We start from the raw sequence: 27661 nt of genomic DNA on the forward strand, positions 1-27661 counted from the left end.
AATACTTCATGGTATTGTGTGGGCATCAAATGAAATAAAATATGTATGCAAACCTTAAAGCTTTATATTAACTTCTCTCTTTTTTTTTTGAAAGGGATTAAGTGATTTGCCCAAGGTCACACAGCTAGTTGTGTCACATGTCTGTGGCCGGACTTGAACTCAGGTCCTCCTGATGTCCTCTATTCACTATGCCTCCTAGATGCCCCTAAATCTCTAATCTTATTATTATAAGTGAAAAGGTAGAGAGGGTCATTTTACCACTTAGAGAAGATTCAATAGCACAGAACATAAAACTGAAATTAAGATTCTAATTTTAAATTTTAGCATCAAGAAAAAATGAAAAGAAGAATAAAAAAATGTTGGCAATTCTCTGGTCAACACAAAGAAATATTACAAAAGAGTATTGTGAGCTCTCTCACTGGCTTTGAATGACAAGGCACTTACCTCCTAATCTACTGTAGTGTTTTTCTACATAGCTCATCTGCACAGCCCACAGCAGATTTTCAACATTCAGCATCACAGGAATGATGCTGTTCAGTCTTCCTCTAATCTCCAGCATCGCCTTCCCAGGGCTGATATCCTCTGAGATGGAAACCTGAAACTTGTTCTTTAGATGAGACAACTGGTCATGCTCCTCTTTGCCAAGGTAGAAGATATGATTGTCTTTGATAAAACGGCATTCCTGGTCCTGCACTAGCTGGAAGATCCACTTTTTAGCAGCAACCAGTTGTTCCTCATTGTTCCCTTTGAGATGGATCGAAGGTGGTTGGGCTTCTTCAAGCTCAGCTTCTTTTTGCCCTTCTCTGGACCACTGTGGAACTGAAAAGGCCACCATGAACAGAAATAACAAGGCCAAATGGGCTTGTCCCACCAAAGACATCCTCATTCTTCTCCTTTTCTCTCGTCCTAAGGGAAAAGATGATGCTCATTTCTTCTACAGCTGCCCAGCTGCCTACATGCCCACAATCTCATTCTATCTAGTCTCTTCCATAGCCCTGCTCTCCCTCTCATGTATCTTCATTCTCTTTCAGCTGGGTCCTTCACCTTGGCCTACAAACAGGATAACAGAAACCTTGACCCCACTGTGCCCTCTTTCTTCCCCCTTCTTTGTCTGACTAAATAGAAAGAAGGGTTTATATTTTTTGGTCCAACTTTCTCCCCATCCATTTATCAGTTCCCTGATCTGACTTCTGCTGCCACCATTTACGGAAATGACCGTCTCCAAAGACCTCTGTATGACACATCCAGTGATCTTTTATCTGTCCTCATCCCTGAACTCCTATGACTCTGACATTTGTTTGTATACTCTGACTTTGTTGACTTCCTCTGGTTCCTATTCCTTAAAATGAGTGTGTGTGTGTGTGTGTGTGTGTGTGTGTGTGTGTGTGTGTGTGTACTGCAAAGTTCTGTCCCAGATGCATTCTGTGTGTTTCTCTCCCCATCCCTCCCTCCCTCTCTTGATCTTTGCCTCTGCCTCTTTCCTCTATCCCTCCTTGCCCTGTCTCTGTCTGCCTCTCTCTTCCTCCCCCTCTCTATTTCTTCTTCTCTCCCTTTTCTATCTCTCCTCCATCCCTCACTCCTGCCAGTCTATCTCTATCTCTCTGTCTCTCATCCTTTACTTTGGTGATCTCCACCATTTCCGTGACTTTTATTATTATCTTTGTTGCAGGAGTGCCAACTAGCCTTATGCAAGCTAATCTAGAATTTGTTTTTGTTGATTTTTCCTGAAAATGTAATAAAAACATCCTAAGGACTTGGTTGATCCAAAAGACCAAGGCTGGAGCCTTTGACATAGTCTCCTAGTCACTTAAGTATAGAAACAGGATACAATGAATGTGGTGCTCCAAAGACTTTATACATGATTCTCACTGTCTCTCTCTAGGGTTAAGTGACTTGCCCAGGGTTACACAGCTAGGAAGTATCTGAGGCCAGATTTAAACTGAGGTCCTCCTGACTCCAGGGCCAGTACTCTATCCACTGAACCAACCAGCTGCCCCCAATCAATTAAATTCTTAAGCCTTAAGCAACTCTCCGAGACTAAAAGGTCTCATTATGGTTGCCATCTACAGTGAGTCAGTTGATAAAGCTTCTACAATGTGCTAGGCATTATGCTAAGTTCTAGAGTTACAAAAAAAGTAAAAATCAAAACCAAAAAGCCTAAAACACAGAAAGAGCTACCTCAAAGAGCTCACATTCTACAACATCTCACAACATACAAACACATATTTTCACACAAGATATAGAAAGCATAAATGGAAGGTGTTCGGAGTTGCCACACTAAGTATCTAGAAATAAGTAATTCATCTTTGTTTTTAATTTTCAGACTCCTATTTTTAGGGTATTTTAGTGTTATTTACCCATGCCTGAATGTTGTCAGATCACAGGGCCGAGAGAGGTGAAAATATCTTACAGCTGTTAGAAAACTTGAGGGGTAAAAGGAAAATACTTGCCTAGAAATTGTGAGATTTGTGAGATCAATAAGAATGATCAACCAGGACAAAGACAAAACTAAAAGAATCATTTACCTAATAAAGAACGGAGCTCTTTACTTTGTCTGTAACCTTTGCCTCAGAGTTCTCTGGACTCTTACCACCTACATTTGATCCTAGATACTAACCCAAGTAGGTAATTCTCTTTCTTGGGCTTTTTGTCCTCACAGTTAATTTCAGGAAATCTGCAAATAGAGTTAACAGTTTATGTGAGGTTTCCATAAGTATGGACTAGAGAGTCTATCTAGCTAGGGACCATTTCAACATGTCACAATGTCAGAGATAAGCTTATGTCACAGATTTCTAAATTTACTTCATCCTCAATAATTTATATTACTTTCACCTACTGGGTCTTTTTCACAAATGATATTGATGAATGAACTCCAGTAAGCTTGATACAGTTAATAGCTAAAATTTATATAAGCTTTTTTTTTTTTGCTTTTCTTTGGAGGGCCATTGGGGTTAAGTGACTTGCCCAAGGTCACACGGCTAGTTTTTGTGTTAAGTGTCTGAGGCTGGATTTGAACTCAGGTCCTCCTGATTCCAGGGCCAGTTCTCTATTCACTGCACCATCTAGCCGCCCCTAAAAATTTATATAAACTTAAAAGTTCAGAAAATGTTTTACATATGTTTCTCATTTCCTCCTAACAACAGCCCATTGAGGGAAGTGCTATTATTATCCTTATTTAACAAATGAGAAAATTGAGGCTAAGAGGGATTAGGGGAGTTGCCAAAGGTCACACACACAGCTTATAAGTGTATGAGGTAAGATTCAAACTCAGATCTTCCTGATTCCAAGTCTGAGTGCTAGACTTTATGCATTCTATCCAACTGACACTGGGGATACAAAAGGCAGTAACTGACTTAGTAATGGTAGCTGAACAGCAAAGCCTTTAATTAGAAAGAATTACAGTCTTCTTTGATTATTTATGAGTTGAGCATATGCCTTCCTATGTACTGAGAACCCAGTGCCTCCCACCACCTCCATAACAGTTACTTGAGTTCATGTTTGTTGAACTGAATTAAGGGATGCAAGAGTTGGGCTAAGTCTAGAAGGGTCCATGGCAGAATGGGTGGACACTTGAGTGGGATGATCAATACCATCATCAGTTATCACATCAGTGTTTTCCATGTCTTTGTCCTTCTCCATTAGATTTTATTAGGAGATTGTTCACTTAGTAATGTATTGAATGTCTACTGTTACCTTTGAACTCTTTGCCACTTTCTTTATTCATCCCTGGTACCATGTATCCCATCTGCTTGGGATCCATCTTGGCCAACTCACTTTTGAAAACCTACAAGAAGCAATAAGTAAAAGAGATTGTCAACCAGCTAAATGGCTATTGTTAAATGAATCTGTATGGTGATTACACAGATAAGACTGAAGACTTAGAACTGAAAGGGACCTTAGAGTTCATCCATTCATTTTACAAATGAGGAACTGAAGTCCAGATATGTTAAGTGATTTCTGTTAAAAAGCATTAAACCACATAGTAGTAAATGGACCTTTCCTTAGTATAGTAATATCTGTCTAAAAGCAAGAGCTAGTTCTATATGTAATATGGAGAAACAAGAGGCCTATCTAACAAGGTCAGAGATATCTATTCTCACTACTGCTATTTAATATTATGCTGGAAATAAGAACAGAAATTGAGGGAATGAACAAGGCCAAAAAGGGAACTAAATTATCACTTTTTGCAGATTATATGATGATTTCCTTGGAGAACCTTAGAGAATAAACTAAAATTATTTGAAACAATAACTTCAGCAAAATTGCAGGACATAAGATCAATCCATATGAATTTTCTATATATTAACAGCAAAACCCAGCAGGAAGACATAGAGAAATTCCATTTTAAAATAGGTTTAAAATGTACAAAATACTTTCAGTACAAATGTCAACACACAAAAGAGCTATATAAATTCAAGTACAAAACACTCTTTGTGGAAATGAAAGTAGACCAAAATAATGTAGTAACATTAATTGTTTGTGTGTAGGCCAAACCAATAAAATAAAAAATGACAATACTATATAAATGTATTTAATTGTTCAATGCCATACCAATCAAACTACCAAAGGATTACTTTATAGAACTAGGAAAAAAACCACAATTCTTCTAGAGGAAGAGATTTCTAGAATCTCCAAGGAAATCATAAAAAAAAAGCGGGAACAAAGGGGACAGAGCAATACCATATTTCAAATGTCATCAAAAGAATTTAGCAAATATACAAAAGTAATTGTAGGGGCGGCCAGGTGGCTCAGCGAGTAAGAGCACCGGCTCCAGTGTCGGGATGACCTGGATCAAATCCGGGCTCAGATACTCAGCACCACACCCAGAAATAACTGGCCGTGTAACCTTGAGCAAGTTACTTAACCCCGATTGCTTTAAAAAAAAAATAAATAAATGAAATGATCGTAGCAATTCTTTCATATGGACAATGAAGTGGAAATTACCAGAGTGCCCATCAATTGGGGAATGGCTAACTAATTATGGTTGATAAATATAATATAATACTATTGTGAAATAAGAAATGATAAAAGGGATGGTTTCAGGGAAGCTTGGAAAAACTTGTATAAACTGAAGCAGAGTGGAGTGAGTAGAGCCAGGAGAAATATTTATAGAATAAGTACAATATTGTAAAGACAAGCAAATTTGAAAACTTAAGATCTTTGACCAATATAATGACCATTCATGATTCCAGTGTACCTATCTATGTCTCTCCTGACACAGAGGCAATGGCTTCATGATGCAGAATGGAAGGTATGTTTTGGACATAGCTAATGTGTTTTGCTTGACTATGCATTATTTGTTACAAGGCTTTTCTCTTTCTGTTTTTCTTTGAAATTGGGGAGTGAGGTGAATGAAAGATAAAATGAATGCCTATAAATTGAAAAGTGAAATAGATTTTTTAGAGAGGAAATAAAAAAAAAACACTGGACTAGAGATCAGTTTAGCAAAGAGGACAGGAGATACAAATTTAGCAGTTATTGATACAGAAGCCAGGTTAAAATCTGGAGATTGAATGAGTTCTTTGATGGAATCAGGATAGAGAAAGAAGAGAAAAAGGCAAAAAAAAATCAAGATGAAAGAATATCCATAGTTAAGGAGTGGGAAGGAAAAGAACTAGCAATGGAAACAGAAAGAAGATCAGTTATACTAATCACCACCTATGAGAATTGGAATGCATGTTAAAGATCATCTTCTCCAATACCATCTTTTTGCAGAGAGGTGAACCTGGCCAAGATCACATAACTAGTTAATAATCAGCACAGGACTAGAACAAATTTCTTCTGATTCTAAATCTGGTAGGTTTTACACTAAAGCACAATGTCCACCTGTGATACATTCTAATGATGAGATGCTAGACTAGTCACTTAACTTCTCAGTGCTCTAAGCAATGCTCTAGTCGTCTAAGACAGTAAGTTGCAGAGAAGCAAACAGTCTGAATTAGTAAAGGAAATTTCTTAAACAAGCTGTTTCTTATAATCAAGGAAATGGATACCATTGGATCCATAGATCCAATCCCTATCCCTCCTAGAGGAAGGCAAATGGCAAACTGTGTAATGGTGCCCAAGTGGAATCAATTATATATCTTGCCTTAGATAGCTGGCTGTCATTTGGAAAGATCGTAAAATTCACAAGGAGTTTTTTTCCTGGGTAGTTCTTGGAAAATTGTAAAACTTCCCCCAACATAATATGAACTGCTTCTTCTTTCTGGATGCCAATGCTCCCAGTTCCAAGAGCTGGGAAGGAAAGTGAATTTACATTGTGCTGAAAGGATTTTTCCAAGCATTTCTTCACTGCCTCTTTCAGTGTCTGTGAGGAAATAGAAATGTATTTTTTTAATAATCTTAATAACACTTCAAAAATATTATTTTTTCTTATTATCAATTTGACAAATATAAACATTTATACAAAAAAGAACAGGAAAATAAGATTGCATATGAGATAGTGAATTGTTACTCCTTTACCTCTTGGATATATATTAAGTAAACATAAAGTGTCTATTAAATGTAACCTGGTAGTTCTAACACAGCTCTGCTCATTTGTAGCCCTACTTGAACGTCTTTCTGTTATCTTCAGTGAATTAAAAATAAGTTTCATTGATATTTTCCTAATGATACATTCACTTCCCTTTACAACAAGTCTTTAATATACCCTCTTCTAACAATAGTCTGCTGATGGGTCTGCCTGCCTTAAGCCTCTTTCTACTCCAATTCATCCTTTATTAAGTCACTAAGTAAAAAAAGTTAAATGAGTTATAGGAGGAAATAGATAATTAAATTATCCTGGTGGGGGACCTCAACTTTCTTTTCTCAGAGCTAAATACATCTAGCCATAAAACAAAATAATAGTTAAGGAGAGGAATAGAATTTTTGAAAAGTTAGCTATAATAGACCTTCAGAAAAAACTGAATGGGAAGAAAAAGGAGTATGTATGCCTTTTTCTCAGCTGTATATGGTACCTACATAAAAACTGACCATGTATCAGGGCATAAAAACCTCAACAAAATACAGAGAGGCAGAAATGTACCTCTTTCAGATCATAATGCAATGAAAATTAAATTTAATAAAGAAAAGGCCATGAAAGCATAGAATAAAAATTAATTTTAAACTAAGTAGCCTAATCCTAAAGACTGAGTCAAAGAACAAATCATAGAATAAATCAACAATTTCACTAAAGAAAATACTAACAATGAGACAACATACCAAAATTTTGGGATTGCAGCTAAAGCCGTACTTAGTACTTGGGGTAAATTTTATATCTTTAAATGCATACATTAATAAAAGAGAGAAAGAGCAGATCAGTGAATTGGGCATATAACTTTTTTAAATACCTAGAAAATCAACAAACTTAAAATTCCCAATTAAACACCAAAATGGAAATCCTGAAAATCAAAGGAAAGATTAATAAAATTTAACATAAAACCCCAAAACATTGAACTAATAAATAAAACTAAGATCTGGTTTTATGGGGGGGGGGGGGGAACAATAAAATTCATATGCCATTGGTTGATTTGATTTAAAAAAAGAAACAAACTAAATCTTCAGTATCAATAACTAAAAGAATGAGTGTACCACCAATGAAGATGTAAATAAAGCAACAATTAGGAGTTAATTTTGCTCAATTATATGCCAGTAAAACTGACAATTTAAGTTAAAAGGATGAATATTTTTAAAAATATAAATTGTCCAGATTAACATAAACAGGAAATAGAATACTTAAATAACCCTATCCAAGAAAAAGGAATTGATCAAACTATAAATGAACTTACTAAGAAAAAATCCCCAAGACCAGATGGATTTATGAATGAATTCTACTAAAAATTTAAAGAATGATTAATCTTAATACCATATAAACTATTTGGGAAAAAATAGTTAAGGAGTCATATAATATTCCTTTTTTGACATAAATATGATTTTGATACTTAAACCAGGGAAAGCAAAAACAGAGAAAGAAAATTATAGGCCGATTTCTGTAATGAATATTGATGCAAAAATGTTTAATAAAATACTAGCAAGACTACAGCCATATATCACAAAGACCACATACTATGACTGTATGGGATTTATACCAGGAGTGCAAGGATGGTTCAATATTAGGAAAACTAGGGGCAGCTAGGTGGTGCAGTGATTAGATCACTGACCCTGGAGTCAGAAGGACCTGAGTTTTAATCCAGCCTCAGACACTTAACCTTACTAGTCCTGTGGCCTTGGGCAAGTCACTTAACCCCAACTGCCCTGTCCTCTCCCCTCCAAAAAAAAAAAAAGCAAAAAAAATTTAGCAAAACTATCAGCAAAATTGACCATATCAATAACAAAATCAACAGAAATCATATTAATATCTCAATAGTTGCAAAAAATCTTTTGATAAACTATAACACCCATTCCTATTAAAAACACTTAGAAAGCATAGGAATAAATGGAATGGTTTTTTAAAATTTATTTATTTTTAGTTTTTAACATTCATTTCCATAAGATTTTGAGTTACAAACTTTCTCCCCATCTTTCCCCTACCCCCACCCCAAGATAGTGAGCCTATTGAATACCCTTTACCCCAATCTGTTTTCTCTTATATCCTCCCCCATCACCCCCTCCCAAACTTTCTAGTAGGGCAAGATAGATTTCTATACCCCAATACCTGTATATTTTATTTCCCAGTTGCACATAAAAACTATTTTTTTAAACATTTGCTTTTTTAAAATTTAAAAAAAATTTTAAAAATTAAACATTTTTAAATTTCTGGATACTTTTACTTCTTCCCTTCTCATCCGCCCCCACCAGCAATACAAGCAATTCAATATAGGTTATACATGTGTAGTTACTCAAAACATTTCCATAGTAGTTATATTGTGAAAGGCTAACTGTATTTCCTTCCATCCTATCCTTCCCCCTACTTATTCTATTTTTTCCTTTGATCCTATCCCTTTTCAAGTGTTTGCTTCTAACTACCCTCTCCCCCAATCTTCTATCATCTCCCCCTCTTATCCCTTTCCCCCCTACTTTTCTCTAGAGTCAGATACCCATTTGAGTGTGTGTTATTCCCTTCTTAAGCCAAATTCAAAGACAGTAAGGTTGACCCATTCCCTTTCACCTTCCTGCTATTCCCCTCCATTGTAACAGTTTTCTCTTGCCTCTTATATATTAAGACAATTTACCCTATTCGATCTCTCCCTTTCTCCTTCTCCTAATATATTCCTTTCTCACCTCTTCATTTTACTTTTTAGATGTCATCCTTTCATTTTCAACTCATCCTGTGCTGTCTGTCTATGTATATATGTACACACATATACACATACTGACATATATATTTATACACACACACACCCTACTATACATACATATGTAAGTATACATATATGTATATATTCCCTTCAACTATCCTCATACTGAGAAAAGTCTCATGAGTTACAATTATAATTTTTCCATGTAGGAATATAAATAGTTAAATTTTATTAAGTTCCTTATAATTTATTTTTCCTGTTTACAATCTCATGTTTCTCTTGCTTCTTGTATTTGAAAGTCAAATTTTCTGTTCGGCTTGGGTTTTTTCATCAAGAATGCTTGAAAGTCCTCTATTTCATTGAATATCCATATTTTTCCCTGAAGTATTATACTCAGTTTTGCTGAGTAGGGGATTCTTGGTTTTAATCCTAGCTCCTTTGACCTCTGGAATATTATATTCCAAGCCCTTGGATTCCTTAATGAAGAAGCTGCTAGATCTTGTGTTATCCTGATTGTGTTTGCACAATACTCAAATTGTTTCTTCTTGACTGCCTGACTTTTTTGACCCGGGAACTCTGGAATTTGGCCATAAAATTGCTAGGAGGTTTTTTTGTGGGATATTTTTCAAGAGGCGATCGGTGAATTCTTTTAATTTCTATTTTGCCCTCTGGTTCTAGAATATCAGGGCAAATTTCCTTGAGAATTTCTTGAAGGATGATTTCTAGGCTCTTTTTTTGATTTTGGCTTTCAGGTAGTCCGATAATTTTAAAATTATCTCTCCTGGATCTATTTTCCAGGTCAGTGGTTTTTCCAATGAGATATTTCACATTGCCTTCTATTTTTTTCATTTGTTTTTATCTGTTTTATAGTATCTTGATTTCTGATAAAGTCATTAGCTTCCATTTGCTCCAATCTAATTTTGAAGGAATTATTCTCTTCAGTGAGGTTTTTTTTTTGAGGGCAATTGGGGTTAAGTGACTTGCCCAAGGTCACACAGGTAGTAAGTGTTAAGTGTTCAAAGCCGAATTTGAACTCAGGTCCTCCTGACTCCAGGACCAGTGCTCTATTCCCTGCACCACTTAGCCATGCCCCCTTTCAGTGAGTTTTTCAAATTCCTTTTCCATCTGGCCAATTTGTCTTTTTAAGGCATTCTCCTCATTGACTTTTTGGGCCTTGTTTGCCATTTGAATTAGTCTATTTTTCAAGGTGTTATTTTCTTCATTATTTTTTTGGTCTCCTTTAGCAGGCTGTTGACTCATTTTTCATTATTTTCTCACATCATTCTCATTTCTCTTCCTAATTATTCCTCTACTTCTCTTACTTGATTTTCAAAATCCTTCTTGAGCTCTTCCATGGCGGGCAACCAGTTCATATTTTTCTTGGAGGCTTTTGATGCAAGAGTTTTAACTTTGTTTTCTTTTTCTGGTTCCATGTTTTGATCCTCTTTGTCTCCCCCAAAAAGATTCTATGGTCTGATTGTGTTTCCTCTGCTTGCTCATCTTGCCACGGTAGAACTCTGCTTCCACAGTGGAGAAAGATGTGTCCCAAATTTCTGGGGTTTTACAACTGTTGTCAGAATTATGAGGAGGGCACCCTCTCTACAGCCACCACAAACTCTTGCACGCTAATGTTCCTCACCCCAGGACCACCACCCAAGACTGAGACCCAGATCCAAGCAGGTCAGAGAAGAGCAATTACCCTCTGAATGGTCACTTCATCCCCCTACGATCTGCAGACCAGGAGCTCCAGAGGCAGCCACATGGCAGTAGCTGCAGCGGCCTCACAGCCATCACCTCTATTGCCCCAGGGGCAGGGGATAGACTGCACTATTCTCTTACCCAGTTCCAACAGAGTTCCCTCCTGACCTTTTACTTTATCTTTGGCATTTATGTGTTGAGAAGTCTGGAAACTGACGCGGTTGTTGGTGATCCATTCTCCTGAAGTCTGCCCTGGCTGATGTGGGCCACGAGTCTGGGTCAAGGGGGCTCACGCAGGACTGCACTCTGCTCCCAACCCAGTGCCATGGAACCCTCCTGTCGGCCTGCCAGGTTTCCTTCAGCAGAAGATATTTTTTTCTGTAACTTTGTCGGTTCTGTAACTCTAAATTTTGTTTAGAGTTATTTTTTTTTACAGGTATTGAAGGTGGTTGGAGTGGGAGTGCAAGCAAGTTCCTGCTTTCATTCTGCTGTCTTGGCTCCACCCCCTCTGGAATCTTTTAAAAAATGATGTCGTTATCTATTTAAAACCAAGAGCAATCATTATATGTAATGGAAATAAGCTAGGAACCTTGACAAGAAGATCAAGAGTAAAGCAAGAATGTCTATTATCACCACTATTATTCAATATTATATTAGAAATTCTGACTATAGGGCGGCCAGGTAGCTCAGTGAGTAAGAGCATCGGCTCCAGTGTTGGGATGACCTGGATCAAAATCCGGGCTCAGATACTCAGCACCACACCCAGAAATAACTGGCCATGTAACCTTGAGCAAGTTACTTAACCCCAATTGCTTAAAAAAAAAAAAAGAAATTCTGACTATAGTAATATGAAAAATAAATTGAAGCAATAAAAATAGGCAACAAGGAAACAAAATTATCACATTTTGTAGATAATAGAGAATCAACTAAAAAACTAGTTAACACAATCAACAATGTTAGCAAAGTTGTAGGATATAAAGTAAACCCTCACAAATCACCAGTGTTTCTATATATTATCAGCAAAACCTAGCAAGTAAGAGATAGGGAAATTCCATTTAAAAAATTTAAAAAATGTTTTATAATGCAGACATTATAAAATACTTTGGAGTCCACCTGTTAAGACAATTCTGGGAATTATATGAACATAATTACAAAATACTTTTCACACAAAGACAGATTTATATGATTGGAGAAATATTGATTTCTCATGGCAAAACTGAGTCAATGTAATAAAAATGGTAATTCTACTTTAATTTATTTGCTCAGTGCCATTTCAAAGTAGCAAATAATTATTTTATAGAGCTAGAAAAAAATAAAAAAAATTCATCTGGAAAAACAAAAGTTCAAGAATATCAAAAGAATCAATGATTAAAAAAGAAAGGTTTCAAACTATATTATAGAGTAGTAATTACCAAAACAGTTTGTCAATGGCTAAGAAATAGAGTGTTGGATCAGTGGAATAGATCAGGTACACAAAACATGGTAGTAAATGACCTTAGTAATCTAGTATTTGATAAGCCTAATGTTCTAAGCTTTGGGGCAAGAACTCACCATTTCACAAAAATTGCTGGGAAAACTGGAGAGCAGTTAGGTAGAAACTAGCCATAGACCAACAATTCATATACCAACATAAGTTCAAAATGATTTAGACATAGTGTTATATCATAAACAAATCAGAAAAACAAGGAAAATCTTACCTATCAAACCTGTGGTTAAGGGAAGAGTTTATGATCAAACAAGAGACAAAAAAAGATCATGAGAAATATAACGAATTATCATAATTGCATGGAATTAAAAAGTGTTTACACAGGAAAAACCAATGCAGTCAAGATAAGAAGGAAAGCAAAAAACAAGGGGAAATTTTATAGCAAGTTTCTCTGATAAAATTCTCGATTCTCAGATATATAGGGAACTGAGTCAAACTTACAAAAATAAGAGCCATTCCCCAATTGATCAATGGTCAAAAGATATGAATAAGCAATTTTCTTCTGAAAAAAAAGAAAGTTATCAATAATCACATGAAAAAATGCTCTAAATCACTATTTATTAGAGGAATGAAAATTAAAACAACTCACGCCTATCACAATTACCACCTATCACATTTGCTAACATGACAGAAAAGGAAAATGACAAATGCAGGAGTGATTGTGGAAAAATTGGAATACCAATGCATTGTTAATGGATTGTCAGAATCATTCTGCAGAATATTTTGGAGCTATATCCATAGAGCTATGAAGCTGTACTCAGCAGATATATAAATATATGTGTACATATGCATATATAAGTATATGTGTGTATATACCCTTTGACCCAGCACTACTACTATTACTAGGTCTGCATCCCAAAGCAATCAAAGAAAAGTGAAAAGAAACTTCATGAACAAATATATTTATAGCAGCTCTTTCTGTGGCGGCAAAGAATTAGAAATTGAAGGGACACCTATGAACTAGGTAATGGCTGAACAAGTTGCAGTATGTGATTGTGATGGAATGCTATTGTGCTATAAGAAATGATGACAGAGATGATTTCAGAAAAACCTGGGAAGATTTATACAAAATGATGCAAAGTGAAGGGAGCAGAATCAGGAGAACATTACAACCTTAACAGCAATGTTGTAATGATGATCAACTATGAAAGATTTGCATACTCTGTTCATGACAATTCCAAAGGATGTGATGAAAAATGGTATACACATCCAGAGAAATCTGATGAACTCTGAGTGCAGATTGAAGCATTCTTTTTGTACTTTATGTTTCTTGCTTTCTATTTTTTTTATGGAAAATAGCTAATGTGGAAATATGTTTTGCCTGATTTCACATGTAGTAGTCATATCACATTACTTGCCTTCCCAATGGGTAAAGAAGGGGGTTGGAGGGCAGTAGAGAATTTTTGGAACTCAAAACATTTTTCAAAAAATTAATTTTATTGTTTACTGATTTTAGAGGGAAAAGAGAGAGCACATACCATGTCCACAGCAATGTAAATGGAAAAGTCACTAAAAGGACGGTGAATACTGAATACTGAATAATGGAAAAACAAAAACTTCCCCTCCCTCATGGAAAAGAAGTGAGGACAATTAGGATAAAATGCTGTGTACATATATAAAATCAAATACAGTTGCTATATCAAATATTGCACCTTATCATTTTTCTTTGTTTTCACATCTATAAAATGGAGCTAACAATGGCACCCACTTCCCAGGGTTGCTATGAGAATCAAGTGAGATTCTATAGATATAGAGATGCAGATATCCATACATGTATATATGTGTATATATATACATATATATTTCTATAGACATACATGCATTAAGCCAACCTCAAAATATGAATGAACGCGAAGTATTGTCAAAATTTAATTTGGGAGTTAGAAGCAAGAAATTATTATAAAGATATAATATAAAAGATATTAATAAGTTGTTTTTATAAATATTGAGATTAGATATTTAAATATAGGGAAAATGAATAAATACATAAACTTCTATGCATATGTAAGCTTCTGTTCTGTGTGTGCCTCTAAGGAAAAATACATTCCTCTAGGGTATATTTAAAGTCTTCAATAATCTCCCTCTTCAACTTATATTTCTTTTTGCCTTTTTTTTTTTTGAGGGGCAATTGGGGTTAAGTGACCTACGCAAGGTCACACAGCTAGAAAGTGTTAAGTGTGTGAGGCTGGATTTGAAGTCAGGTCCTCCTGACTCCCGGGCCAGTGCTCAATTCACTGTGCCACCTAGCCATCCCTCAACTTATATTTATAAACTGATTTCACATCACTTCCCACACATACACTGTCCATTCTAGTCCAAATGCCCCTCTCTACCTTTGTACAGGCTGCTCCTCATATCTAGAATAATCTTTCTCCTCATATCTGCCTGTTGGAATTTCTAGCTGTTCATGTCTCAGCCTAAGTGATGCCTTCTATAGTAGGTATTTCTCTTCCCATGCCCATGCCCCACAAATGACTTGCATATTTTTTTTGTACTTATTTATGTATGTGTGCCTACTTCTTCCCACTTAACCCATCCCCAGATTAAGCTCCTTGAGAACAGGGACTCTTTTCAGGTATTTTCAAGACAAAAGTCTTTGTATCCAAGCTCGTAAGACAGCTACATGGCATATATAAGCACTTAAATACATTTACCTTCTTTCTATTATTGCAGGAAGGCCATACTATGTGGAACACATGTTTGCAGGCTAAGTTGAATCCTGTTGTGACTACTACCAACTTTTGACTTTTAGATGCTTCATGAAATTTTTTTAAAAATTCTTTTTCAAGTTCAGGGCCTGCTCTTTCAAGGAGGGATTTTGATATATTTCCACACTTAAAAGGAGTTTGATATGATACAGAATTCACAATTACATCCACCTGAAAAGGAAAAAACAACAACTGGGTCCCAGATTTGATATCATACCATTACTACCCCATAGGGACTCACATTACCATCCCCCAGGGTTACCGCCATTATCTCCCACACAGTCTCCCAGACTCTAGTTTCTTGCCATCCCTCCAACTCACGCTCCACAGTATTAAAAGAATCATCTTCTGACAGACCTGAGAATGTTATTTCTCTTCCCAAAACACTTATCCTACCTGATTCCATATCACAGTTTCTGATATTTCATTTCCCCTACAAATTTACAAGTTCTCATAGGGCAAGAACTGTGTCTATACATCCATTAGTTCTTTTTTTTTGGAGGGGGGAGGGCAGGGCAATATGGGATAAGTGACTTCCTCAAGGTCAAATGGCTAGTAAGTGTTAAGTGTGTGAGGCTGGATTTGAAATCAGGTCCTCCTGACTCCAGGGCCAGTGTGCCACGTAGTTGACATCATCCATTAATTCTTAGCATTATTAGCATAATTAACTAATGAATTTCGTTCTTAATTTTTTTTAAATTTAGACATGTGATTTTGTCATCCTAGGGAACTCCCAGTGTGGAAACTCTGTGTAAAAATGTAGATCGGTAGTTTCTCTGCAAAGTATAATTGAGCTGTCTGGGATGCTGAGAAGACTTGCTCAAGGACACACAATTAGTAGATCTTCCTGACTTTAATCCCAACTCTCTCCCCTGTACTACACTGTCTATGGAATTGCACAGATATAAAACATAATCATTTCTTTCTTAAATATAAGTCAGAACCTATATTTTCTTGAAAAGCTACCAGGAACATTACATACAGTCAGATATTTGGACAGTAGTTTCTCAACTCAACTTTCATAAAATGGCAATTAAATTCATTTGGCTTAGAAATCATCCAAATGGGGGCCGCCAGGTAGCACAGCGAGTAAGAGCACTGGCTTGTGTCGGGATGACACGTGGATTGAATCCGGGCTCAGACACCCAGAAATACCTGGCCGTGTAACCTTGAGCAAGTTACTTAACCCCAATTGCTTAGGGGCATCCAGGTGGCTCAGCGAGTAAGAGCACCAGCCCCAGTGTTGGGATGACCCGGGGATCAAATCCGGGCTCAGATACTTAGCACCACACCCAGAAATAACTGGCCATGTAACCTTGAGCAAGTTATTTAACCCCAATTGCTTTAAAAAAAAAAAAAAAGAAATCATCCAATTGCAACTATCTGGGCTAAGAAGAAATGATAAGGAGAAATATTAGGATAACACTTTCTCCCAAATACATCAATCAGATCCTATTGTAATGGAAAATATGCTAGTTCTGGAGTTGAAAGCTCAAGACCTGAAACCCTGGACTTCCTGGGCCTTATTTGTATGGCCTTGAGTAAGGCAATTTCTTCATCTGCAAAATGAAAGGTTTGGATGCAGTGATCTCTGACATCTCATCCAGAGTCATTATCCTTGGACTATGACTCCTTTGAGCATTTCCTAAGTCCTGGAATCCATGGGAATAGTTTTGTCGCTTCTTTCCTAGTACCTGCTTTTCCAAATGGCCCACCTTGGTAATCATACTCTAGCTATGCAGTAAGATCAACTGGAAGGTGCCATGCAGACACATTTTGTGTGCCCAGGGAAATTAATCTTGTGCATAGCTTAATTGTTCATAGTTATTGGCATGTTTTCTTCCCCCATTAGACTGTAAGCTCCTTGAGAGCAAGGATGTCTTTGATCTTTCTTTGTATTCCCTAGCACTTCACAAGTGCTTGATGCATAATAGGAACTTAATAAATGTTTAGTGACTTTTACCTGACTAGTACCTAAGGACATCAAATATAAAACCCAAGAGAATTAGCTTTCATTTGTCATGAGAGTTGGATTTAAACAACTCTCTCTATTTCATGCAGTACCTAGTTCGGGGTTATATGCTAATCAGACATTTTTTGCATAAATGCATAACTGAAATACTATTTAATTTGAAAAACTATTTAAAGGTATTCTACACATCTGGGATGGCCTTCCTTTTGTCAATCCACATCCATCCCTTTGTTCAAGATTTAACTCTATGGTCACTTTTCTGAGATTTCCTTGATTAGCAATCCTCAACTTGATCCTTTCTCTACATGTCTTTAATATGTATATATTAGGTTGACACTGTCATTTTCTGTTTCTCGGGCACTAGTCTCTTGCCCTTTCATATAACTGTGCTTTGTTTTCCCTACTGTTCTCATCTTGTATATAAACATCTCTATGGAGGAACTGATTCTTCCATTTCCTTTGTATTTTCCCTAGTTTGGTAGAGGCTTTGCAAACAGATGTTCAAAAATGCTTACTAGTTAACAGCCCACAAAGGAGGGTGCAAACCTCAGGATCCCCAGATTTACCTGCTGCTTCTCAATGAATCCCTCTATAAGCTGGAGGTTCACATTGTTGAGGGTAATGGAGGCTAAAGGTGGGGCTGCTGCTATGTTCCCAAGCAGTAAATATTCACAACTTCTTTTAAATGCAGCTACAGTGGGTTCTTCATTGCTCACCAGATGAATTTCTCTTAAGGTGTTGCTTTCTTTTAAAAGAGGAAAGGTCATAATGGTGCTCACAATGATATCTACACACAGATCCAGAGGGAAGCCAAAAATCCCAGAGCTTAAGGCAGGGATTGCCACTGTCTTTATGCTAGAACTGACCACATGATTCAGAATATTTATAATGGCTTCTTTAAGTTCAGAGCTACATCTCTGTTCATCTAGCTTCATCCACCTTGGTCCAACAGCATGGATAATGTGGGAACACGGAAGTTGGCCTCCTCTTGTTACAGTTATTTTTCCAGTTGGCACTTTTCCGAAAGTCTTGATTATTTCTTCACTCTCCTCTTTAATAAGAGGCCCTCCTGCCCTCGACAGGGCCAAGGCCAGGCCCCCTTCATGGCAAAGGTTTTCATTGGCAGCATTAACCACAGCATCTACACTATGTCTGGTGAGATCATCTTTCCACACAGACAGTTCTATCTGGGAAGACAACATTATTCTGAAGACCTTGGCAGAATCCATAGCACTCTCCAGGTTAGAGGTACATTGAAACTTCTTCTTGATAACATCATTGAACAAAGATCCACAGCTTTTCAAGATTTTTAAGTTATCACTGCTAATGTTAATTTGTAGACTCTTTGGTTCCATGAGGCCTATGGAATGGACAAAACAGGAAATGAATTGGCAAGCCAGTCTCTCAATGGAAATAAGGTAAAGTGAAGCATGAATTTTATTTCAACCTAGAAACTGTGTTCCCTACTTGTAGAAGGGTGATGACCCTCTTGTCACTACAATAACATCTTTTTCTTTACTTCTGCAAATGAAATCATCAACTGACCTACCTTGGCAGTCATACTCCAGAGGTATAGTGACAGCTACTGCAAAGGTCCTGTATAGACATAATTTGTGTACACAGAGAAAGTTTTACATGGTGCCTTAGGCAAGAGGAAAATATCTCTGGTCCAGTTATTCTCACTTCTAGATGTTGCTTAATAAGAAATTTTCAAGTCTACAGCCATTAAACATTTGTGGGGAAGATTCTACTTCCCCATTTCTCCTCAATGAACACGAATAAACAAAGAATTTTTTAAAGAGACACCATCTTACCTAATTTTGAATTGTAAGTAACTGCTTTGGAGTTTTGTATGATTCAAACAAATTGGAGAATAAAAGAAAAACTAGAAAGAATGGTCATAAATTAATAATGTTTAAAAACAACAAAAATGCAACTAAATCCACTCTTTAATTATTAAGCATCTTACATGAAAGGTACTGTGCTCAGCGCACAGCCAAGATGGTAGAATAGAGGAAGCACTACAACCAAGCTCTTCCAACATTCCCCTCCAAACAACTTTAAAATAATGCTTTAAACTAAATTCCAGAGAGGCATTGTAATGGGAATGGGAATTTGAAGGCCTTCCCTGCTTTGAAAGAAAACTCTGCCCCCTAAAAGGTTTAAGGTAGTCACATGGAGCCTGTAGTGGGAGGAGTTTGCTGAAGGGTAGAGCAGAGCCCACAGGAAGTTGGAAGTCAGAGCTAGACTACACAGCTGGGGGAGAGGATGTTCAGGCAAGGAGTCAGATAGGCTCCTGAGCAAATATTGATCTAATATTGGTTTGCAGGAAGACTAAAGGATGCTGTGGCTCTCTGTGTTGTTTTGGGTTATTAATTTCTTTGCTACTATGATGGAATCAGCTTATTGGTTTTGGAATTTGGTTTTCTGGTGTCTAAATAAATGCTTTGCTTCTGTCCTCTATATGGAGAGTTTATTATATTTTCTGATCGAGCATTATGCAGGAATATTTATAGCCACAGTCTTTATCATGATTGTAGGTGCTGTAAATATTGCATTGGCACTACAGGCATAACCCCCCCAGAAGGCCATGGTAAGACAGAAGGAGTGGTAACACTGAGGTGAGGTATGGTCTAGAATGCACCCTGCAGCAACACCTGCTGTGGGCTTTAGAGGTGAGAGTAGCAGCTGCAGCTTCAGGAGCTCTCAGCCCAGAGATTATGAAGGGATCAGACAATTGGTCAGAAAGAGATTACAGGGAACACTTGTGCTAGTAGTAGACATAGGGCTAGACATAGTTTTGGCAACTCTATTGTACGTACCTAGCTCTCCACTTTAGTTTCAGGGCAGAGAGGAGAGCCTATGGTTGAACAGGGGCCTGGGTCCCCATCCCAGAGCAGAGAGGAGCACTAGCATTTCTGATAGCAGGGGAGCAAGGACACTTCCTAGGTAAGGACCAGAGCGCAGACCAGGAGAGCAATGACTACATCTCTCCTTGAATCACACCAACTTGGAAGCACTGAAAACTTATAAACTCTCGGAATTAGCTATGAAAGCAAAAGTCTGAAAAAGTCTAAAGCTCGGGACAGTGCCCACCATCATGAGAGCACAGCCCAATTTTAACATGAAGTTCAAAGTAAAAAAATAGGCTAGAAAAGTGAGCAAACAACAACAACAAACGAACCTATAAAAAGCTACTATGGTAGGGGCGGCTAAGTGGTGCTGTGAGTAAAGCACCGGCCCTGGGGTCAGGAGGACCCGAGAGTTCGGTTCTAGCCTCAGACACTTAACACCCACACAAAAAAACTAGCCACGTAACCTTGGGCAAGTTACTTAACCCCAATTGCCCTCCAAAAGGCAAAAAAAAAAAAAAAAGCTACTATGGTGAAAGGAAAAATCAAGACACAAACTTAGAAGAAGTTATAATATGGAAACAGTTACAAGCAAAGCCTCAAAGAAAAAAATGTGTATGAGACACAAACCTAAAAAACATTCATAAAAGAGGTAAAGGAAGAGCAAAAAAAAGATGTTAAAAAATCAAATAAAAGTAGTAGAGGGAAACTGGGAAAAGAAATGAGAGAAGAAAATTGTAAAAAGACAACTAACAGCTTGGTTAAAAACAAACAACATTAAAGAGGCACCCAAAATACCAAAGAAAATGACATAAAAACAGAATGGGATAAATGGAAATGAGGTACATAACTTCACTGAAGAAAACGTTCCTTAAAAATTAGAATTGGACAAGTAGGAGCTAATGATTCCATAACATACCAAGAAAGGACAAAATGAAGTCAAAAGAATAAAAAAACAGAAGATCTGAAATATTTCATTGGAGAAACAACTGACATGGAAAATAGATTGAGGAGAAATCATTTTAAAATTATTGGACTATCTGAAAGCCATGATCATAGATAGAGTCTAGACATCCTATTTCAAGAAATTACAAAGGGAAACTGCCCTGATGTCTTAGAACCAAAGTATAAAACAGAAACTGAAAGAATACACAGATCACCTCCTGAAAGAGATTCCAAGATAAAACTTCCAGGAATATTTTAGTCAAATTCCAGAACTCCCAGGTCAAGGAGAAAATATTGTAAGCTGAGAGAAAAAAAAAAAACATTCAAGTACCATGGAACAACAGTTAAGATAACACAATTTTTTTTTTTTTAGCACCTACAATGTTAAGGATTGTAGTGCTTAAAATATGATGGTCCTAAAGGCAAAAAAGCTGGGATGACATCCAAAAATAACATATCAAGTAAAAATGAGTGTAATCTTTCAGGGGATGAAGAATTGATATTCAATGAAAAAGAGGACTTTTCCTGATGATAAAACCAGAATTGAATAGGAAATTTGACATTCTAACAAAAGACCTAAAAGAAGCATAAAAAGGTAAACATGAAAAAGAAATCATAAGGGACCTAATAAGATTAAAATGCTTTTATTCCCATATGGCAAGAAGATCTATGTAAGTCCTAAAAACTTTCTCATCATTAGGGCAGTTAAGAGAGAAAACAAAAATAGTGAACACAAAGCAATCAGAACATAGTACTTAAAATTATGACAAAAGTAAGATATGGGATCATAGAATTGAAAGAAGCCCTGGAAATTATCTAATCCAAATGCCTAATTTTACACACGATGAAACTGAGGCCCAGAAAGGTGAAATGATTTGCTTCAAGTCACACATCTAGTTAGTAGCAGACCAATCTGGATCCAAATCCAAATATCATGATTCTGTTTTAAATGCACCAAACTACTACTACTACACCAAACTACATTGTCCAGAAAAGTCAAGACTTTTGCTAATTGCTGAACTGAATTGTGTTGATTAAATTATAAGTGCTCAGCACTGGACTTTTGGTTGAGTAAACAATCCAGTTTTGTGACTGCTTACCGTGTTTCCCCAATAATAAGACACTGTCTTACTTTTTTTTTGGACAGAAAAACACCAGAGGGCTTATTTTCAGGGGAGGGCTTATTTTAATGAACATTGACAGAAATTTTAATAAACAGGTAAATGTGAACAAAAAAATGTACCTTTATTCAATAAGCAAATCACTGGGGAAGAACAGGATGATGCGCTCACTGCTGCAGCTCTGATTGGATGCAGCTCGGAGCGCGGTGTGCGTTTCACCTGGGGGGGGGGGAACGGTGCATACAGAGGGTACCGTAATGTAGCGTGTAGCGCAGGGGATCACCTTCACTACAGTAGCAATCTCAATAGGGCTTATTTTTGGGGGAGGGCTTATTTTAGAGGAATCTTACACAGTAAGGGGAGGGCTTATTTTCGGGATAGGTCTTATTATCGGGGAAACACGGTATTACATACATTTTCTTATACAGATATTTCATTTGGTAAATAAGGGAATCCTCTGAGGAGTTTTGTCTCTTGATTAGCTAGAACCACAATAGGAATTCCTTCAACTGGCTAGCAATATTGTTTCAATAGAGACCTTCTTTAAGCATGGCTTGAACTGTGTCAACCAGAGGGTAAAGCATAACTTAACTGAAAGTACCTATTGGGTATTACTTGTAGCAGCTAAGTGGTAGAGTGAATAGAGTGCTTCCTCTCAGTGAGTTCAAATCTGACCTCAGACACTTACTAGCTATGTGATTCTGGGCAAGTCACTTCACCCTTTTGCATCAGATTCCTCATCTATAAAATAAGCTGGAGAAGGAAATGGCAAACTTTTCTAGTACCTTTGCAAAGAAAGCACTAAATGGAGGCATGAAGAGTCAGACATGACTGAAACGGACTGAACAACAACTGAAGTGTTGCCATGGTCTCCAAGAAAAGCATGGGACATGACTTGTCTACTGAACTATACTCAGTGAAGTCATGTAGACAGAAGTCACTAGCCTATGCCTTGAGACCCTACCGATCCAAAACCGACTGCCCTTTCAGAAGCAGACCATCTCTAATCTGGGGTTACTGCCAAGGAATTTCAACTGAGGACTCTCCAAGCTTGAAAGTGAAAGGATCTACTTTAGAACACGAATTGAGCAGTATCATTGTTGCACTGCTGTAACTCACCAGTGCCAAAGAAGGGGTCAAGAGAATTTAATTTGCTCCAGAGGTGACAACATTTTGGTTTTTTTTATAAAATGCTTTATTACCTTCTAGTTTACATCATTCATTTCCACAAGATTTTGAGTTACAAATTTTCTCCCCATTTTTCCCTACCCAGCACCCAAAAATAGTGATCCTACCAGATATCCCCTCCTCCCATCTGTTCTCTCCCATATCTTCTTCCATACTCCCTTTGACTTTTCCAGTAGGGCATGGTGGATCTCTATGCCCCGGTGCCTGTATATCTTATTTCCTAATTACATATAAAGTAGTATTAATAATGATAATAATATATATACATATTTTAACATTTCATTTTAAAACTTTCAATTCCAGATTCATTCCCTTCATCCCTTGTCACCCACCCTTACTGGGAAGATAAGCAATTCAGTATAGGTTGTACATGTGTCGGTATGCAAAACATTTCCATAGTGGATATATTGTAAAAGACTGACTATATTTCCCTCCCTCCTATCCCACCTCCCACTTGTTCTATTCTCTACTTTGATCCCATCCCTTTTCAAAAGTGGGTGCTTCCAACTTCCCTCCCCCCCAGCCTGCCCTCCCTTCCATTATCCCCCCTCTCATTCCCTTCCCCCCTACTCTCCTGTAGGGTGAGATACCCTGTTTAGTGTGTATGTCATTCCCTCCCTAAGCCAAATTCAATGAGAATAAGGTTGACCCATTCCCTTTTGCCTTCCTATTCTTCCCCTCCATTGTAACCAATTTCCCTTGCCTCTTCTATATGAGATAGTTTACCCATTCTGTCTCTCCGCATCTCCTCTCATTATATTTCTCTCTCACCTCTTAATTTCACCTTTTAAGTATCATCCCTTCCTGTTAATTTGGTCCTGTGCCCTCTATCTATGTACACCTGTACACATATATACACACATTCACATATGTATTCATACACCCATATACCCTCCTATATAGACATATATATGTATGTGTGTATGTATATATACATACACACACATATATACACATTTCTATTCCCTTCAACTATCCTCACACTGAGAAAAGTTTCATCAGTTACAATTATTGTTTTTCCTTGTAGGGATGTAAACAGTTCAACTTTGATAAGTTTCTTATGATTTCTTTTCCCTGTTTACCTTCTCATGCTTCTCTTGCTTCTTGTATATGAATGTCAAATTTTCCATTCAACTCTGGTTTTTTCATCAAGAATGCTTGAAAGTCTTCTGTTCCAATGAATGACCATATTTTCCCCTGAAACATGATACTCAGTTTTGCTGGGTAGATGATTCTTGGTTTTAATCCCAGCTCCTTTGCCCTCCAGAATATCATATTCCAGGCCCTTCGATCCTTCAGTGTAGAAGATGCCAGGATCTGTGTTATCCTGATTGTGTTTCCACAATATTCAAATTGTTTCTTCCTGGCTGCTTGTAATATTTTCTCCTTGATCTGAAATTCCTGAACCTGGCTATAATATTCCTCGGAGTTTTCTTTTGGGGATGTTTTTCAGAAGGTGATCAGTCGATTCTTTCAACCTCTATTTTGCCGTCTGGTTCTAAAACATCAGGGCAATTTTCCTTGAGAATTTCTTGAAAGATGATCTTTAGGTTCTTTTTTTGATCATGGCTTTCAGGTAGTCCAATGATTTTTAAATTATCTCTCCTGGATCTATTTTCCAGGTCAGTGGTTTTCCCAATGAGATATTTCACATTGCCTTCTATTTTTTCATTTGTTTGGATCTGTTTAATACTATCTTGTATAAAGTCACTAGCTTCCATTAGCTCCAATCTAATTATGAAGGGATATTCTCTTCAGTCAGCTTTTGAGATTCTTTTTTTATCTGGCAAATTCAGTTTTTTAAGGCATTCTTCTCCTCATTGGCTTTTTGAGCTTCTTTTGCCTTTTGAGTTAGTCTATTTTTTAAGGTGTTATTTTCCTCAATCAGGTTGTTGACTCTCATTTCATAATTTTCTTGCATTGTTCTCATTTCTCTTCCCAATTTTTCCTCCACTTCTCTTATTTGGTTTTCAAAATCCTTCTTAAGGTCCTCTATGGCCTGTAACCAGTTCATATTTTTCTTGGAAGCTTTTGGTGCAGGAGTTCTGACTTCTCTGTCTTTCTCCTCTTCCATGCTTTGATCCTTTTTGTCCCAAAATAGGAGTGTAAAGTCAGATTGCTGAGCTTGTTTTGCTTCCCTGGTTTGCTCATGTTGCCACTCAATTACTTGACTTTTGGGCTTTTTGCCACAGTAGGTCTCTGCTATCAGAAAGGGGAGCTTTGTTCCAATTGCTGTGGTTTTCTCAGCTGCCAAAGGTCAGTTGGGTGCCCTCTCTGAGCCTCCACACACTCTGGAAAGCTGGTCGCTCACCCCAGGACTTCCACCCTAGACCACAATCAAGATCCAAGCAGGTTAAAGCAAGAGTGATTACTCCTCAGACTGGTTGCTTGGTCCCCCTACAATCTGCAGGCCAGGAGCTAAACAGCCATATGGCTGCAGCTGCAAGGCCACTGGGCCTCAGCCACTTCTCACCCTGGGGGCAAAGGTCGATGGCATTCCTGCACTACTGAATCCCAAAGTCCACACTGCACTGACCTCTCACTTTGTCCTTAGTATCTATGTGTTGATAATTCTGGAAACCGCCAAAGCTGCTTGTGATCTGAAGTCCCTCCAGCTGGCGGCTGGTCAGGCCCACCCTGAGGCTAAAACCTCCAGCTCCCAAGGGGCTGGGGCCAACTCCCAGAGTACTGTGCTGGCCATTTCCTGCTGGCCGGTGGGCTGTCCTCAGTGGGAGGTTCTCTTTTCTGTGTCATTTTGTGGGTTCTGTTGGTGACAACATTTTTTGCACTAGAATCACACTTTAAGGTCCTGATCAATATTTCTGGGATTTTAAAGCTAGTCCTCTTGTTACTCACTATATGAGAAAATTAAATGAGTCTCTTGATTAGTGTAGCAGCAAGCACCTCAGCATCCCCAGGGTGGCTGCCAACACAGGTTCTTAAATATGCTTTGCTAAAGGAAAGCAACTCAAAATGGGTTAACAAACTTACTTTAATCAATCAAACATAAAGCGTTTACCCAGTTCAGGGGGAAAAGGTCAGCACCCTGAACTTCAGAGTATATAGACAGAAGTTACAATACAGAGAAACAGATCAAGAGACAGGCTTCCAAACTGTTCACCATTACATCCATATCAAATCAGTTACCAGAGAGGGAAGCATCAACATCTGGGTTTTCAAAGCCAGGGGGCACTCAACAATGGCTGCCCAGAGTCTCATCTGGTCAAATTACACAACACATCTCAAAGTGAGCCCCAAAGCAAAGCCTTGCATCAGGGCATATATAGCCTTCTCCTGGCTCAGAGAATGTAACAACCTTCTTGACCAATCACAAAGTATCTCCTGAAAAACAAGCCTCCCAGCACAGGCTCCAGGTGCACTTAAGCCTAGGGGCAGGGAAGATCTTAAAAATTTACATTCCCATTACAATTAGCTAGAACCAAAATAGGAATCCCTTCAACTGATTGTAATGGAAATGTAAATTTTAAAGATCTTCCCTGCCCCTAGGCTAATGTGCACCTGAAGCCTGGGGTGGGAGGCTTGTTTTTCAGTAGATACTTCTTGATTGGACAGTGAGTCAATAAGGTTGTTACATTCTCTGAGCCAGGAGAAGGGTATATAAGCCCTGATGTGTAGCTTTGTTTTGGGACTCACTTTGAGAAGTGTTTTGTGATTTGATCTGAATTCTGGGAAGCCGTTGTTGAGAGTCCCCCGGCTTTGAAAAACCCAGAATGTGGAAACCCAGATGTTGACTGGGTATGGATGTAATGGTTGGACAGTTTGGAAATCTGTCTATTTGATGTTTCTGTCTTGATAATTATGCCTGTATACTTTGAGGTTCAGGGTGCTGACCTTTTCTCCTGAACAAGGTAAACGATATATGTCTGACTGATTAAAGTAAGCTTGTTAACCCATTTTGAGTTGCTTTCCTTTAACAAAGCAGATCCAAGAACCTGTGTGAGCAGGCACCCTGGGGACACTGGGGTGCTTGCTGCTACACTGACTAGCAATATTGTTTCAATAGAGACCTTCTCAAGCATGGCATGAACTGTGCTAACCAGAGGGTAAAGCATAACTTAACTGAAAGGACCTATTGGGTATTGCTTGTTGCTGCTAGGTGTTGATGTGAGTAACCTGACATCTTGGGAGACTGAGAGTGAGAAAATTTAGGTTCTAGTCTGCAGGGGTGGAACAGAATTTAAAACTCCCCATCTTGCTAAGCATAAAGAATGGGAATGAGAATGTTTTGTAACTTGCAAAACCATTCAAACTTCTATAAATTTTGCTGCTTATTTTGGTATTTTTCCTGATTAATCCTTTTGCATAGTTTATAAATTCCAATCCCCCAAATGGGGCCATTGCAATTCATCTTGACTGCTGTCTTGCAACTGGACCCCAGTGAATCTGGAGGAGAAAGTAAGGCCAGTTTTACACAGCTATATGTCACCTAAATCCAATTCACTTACAAGTCAAGAC

General features: G+C 37.7%; 1 protein-coding gene across 2 annotated transcripts in view; it reads right to left on the minus strand.

Moving 5' to 3' along the window:
* The window catches only part of PARP9 (poly(ADP-ribose) polymerase family member 9), a 62999-nt gene that overhangs the window by 18547 nt on the left and 16791 nt on the right, over positions 1-27661 (minus strand). For both annotated transcript variants that reach the window (XM_069064920.1, XM_069064921.1), the window contains 5 exons: positions 17646-18439; positions 15054-15278; positions 6089-6307; positions 3694-3784; positions 445-819 (listed from right to left, as the gene is read on the minus strand). In XM_069064920.1, coding sequence (XP_068921021.1) covers positions 445-819; positions 3694-3784; positions 6089-6307; positions 15054-15278; positions 17646-18439 — 1704 coding nt within the window. The remainder of the gene's footprint in view (positions 1-444; positions 820-3693; positions 3785-6088; positions 6308-15053; positions 15279-17645; positions 18440-27661) is intronic.

Source organism: Petaurus breviceps, unplaced genomic scaffold (assembly GCF_028583685.1).
Source record: "Petaurus breviceps papuanus isolate PSGF00001 unplaced genomic scaffold, PetGlider_PUasm1.0 90654, whole genome shotgun sequence".
Classification (NCBI taxonomy): Eukaryota; Metazoa; Chordata; class Mammalia; order Diprotodontia; family Petauridae; genus Petaurus; species Petaurus breviceps.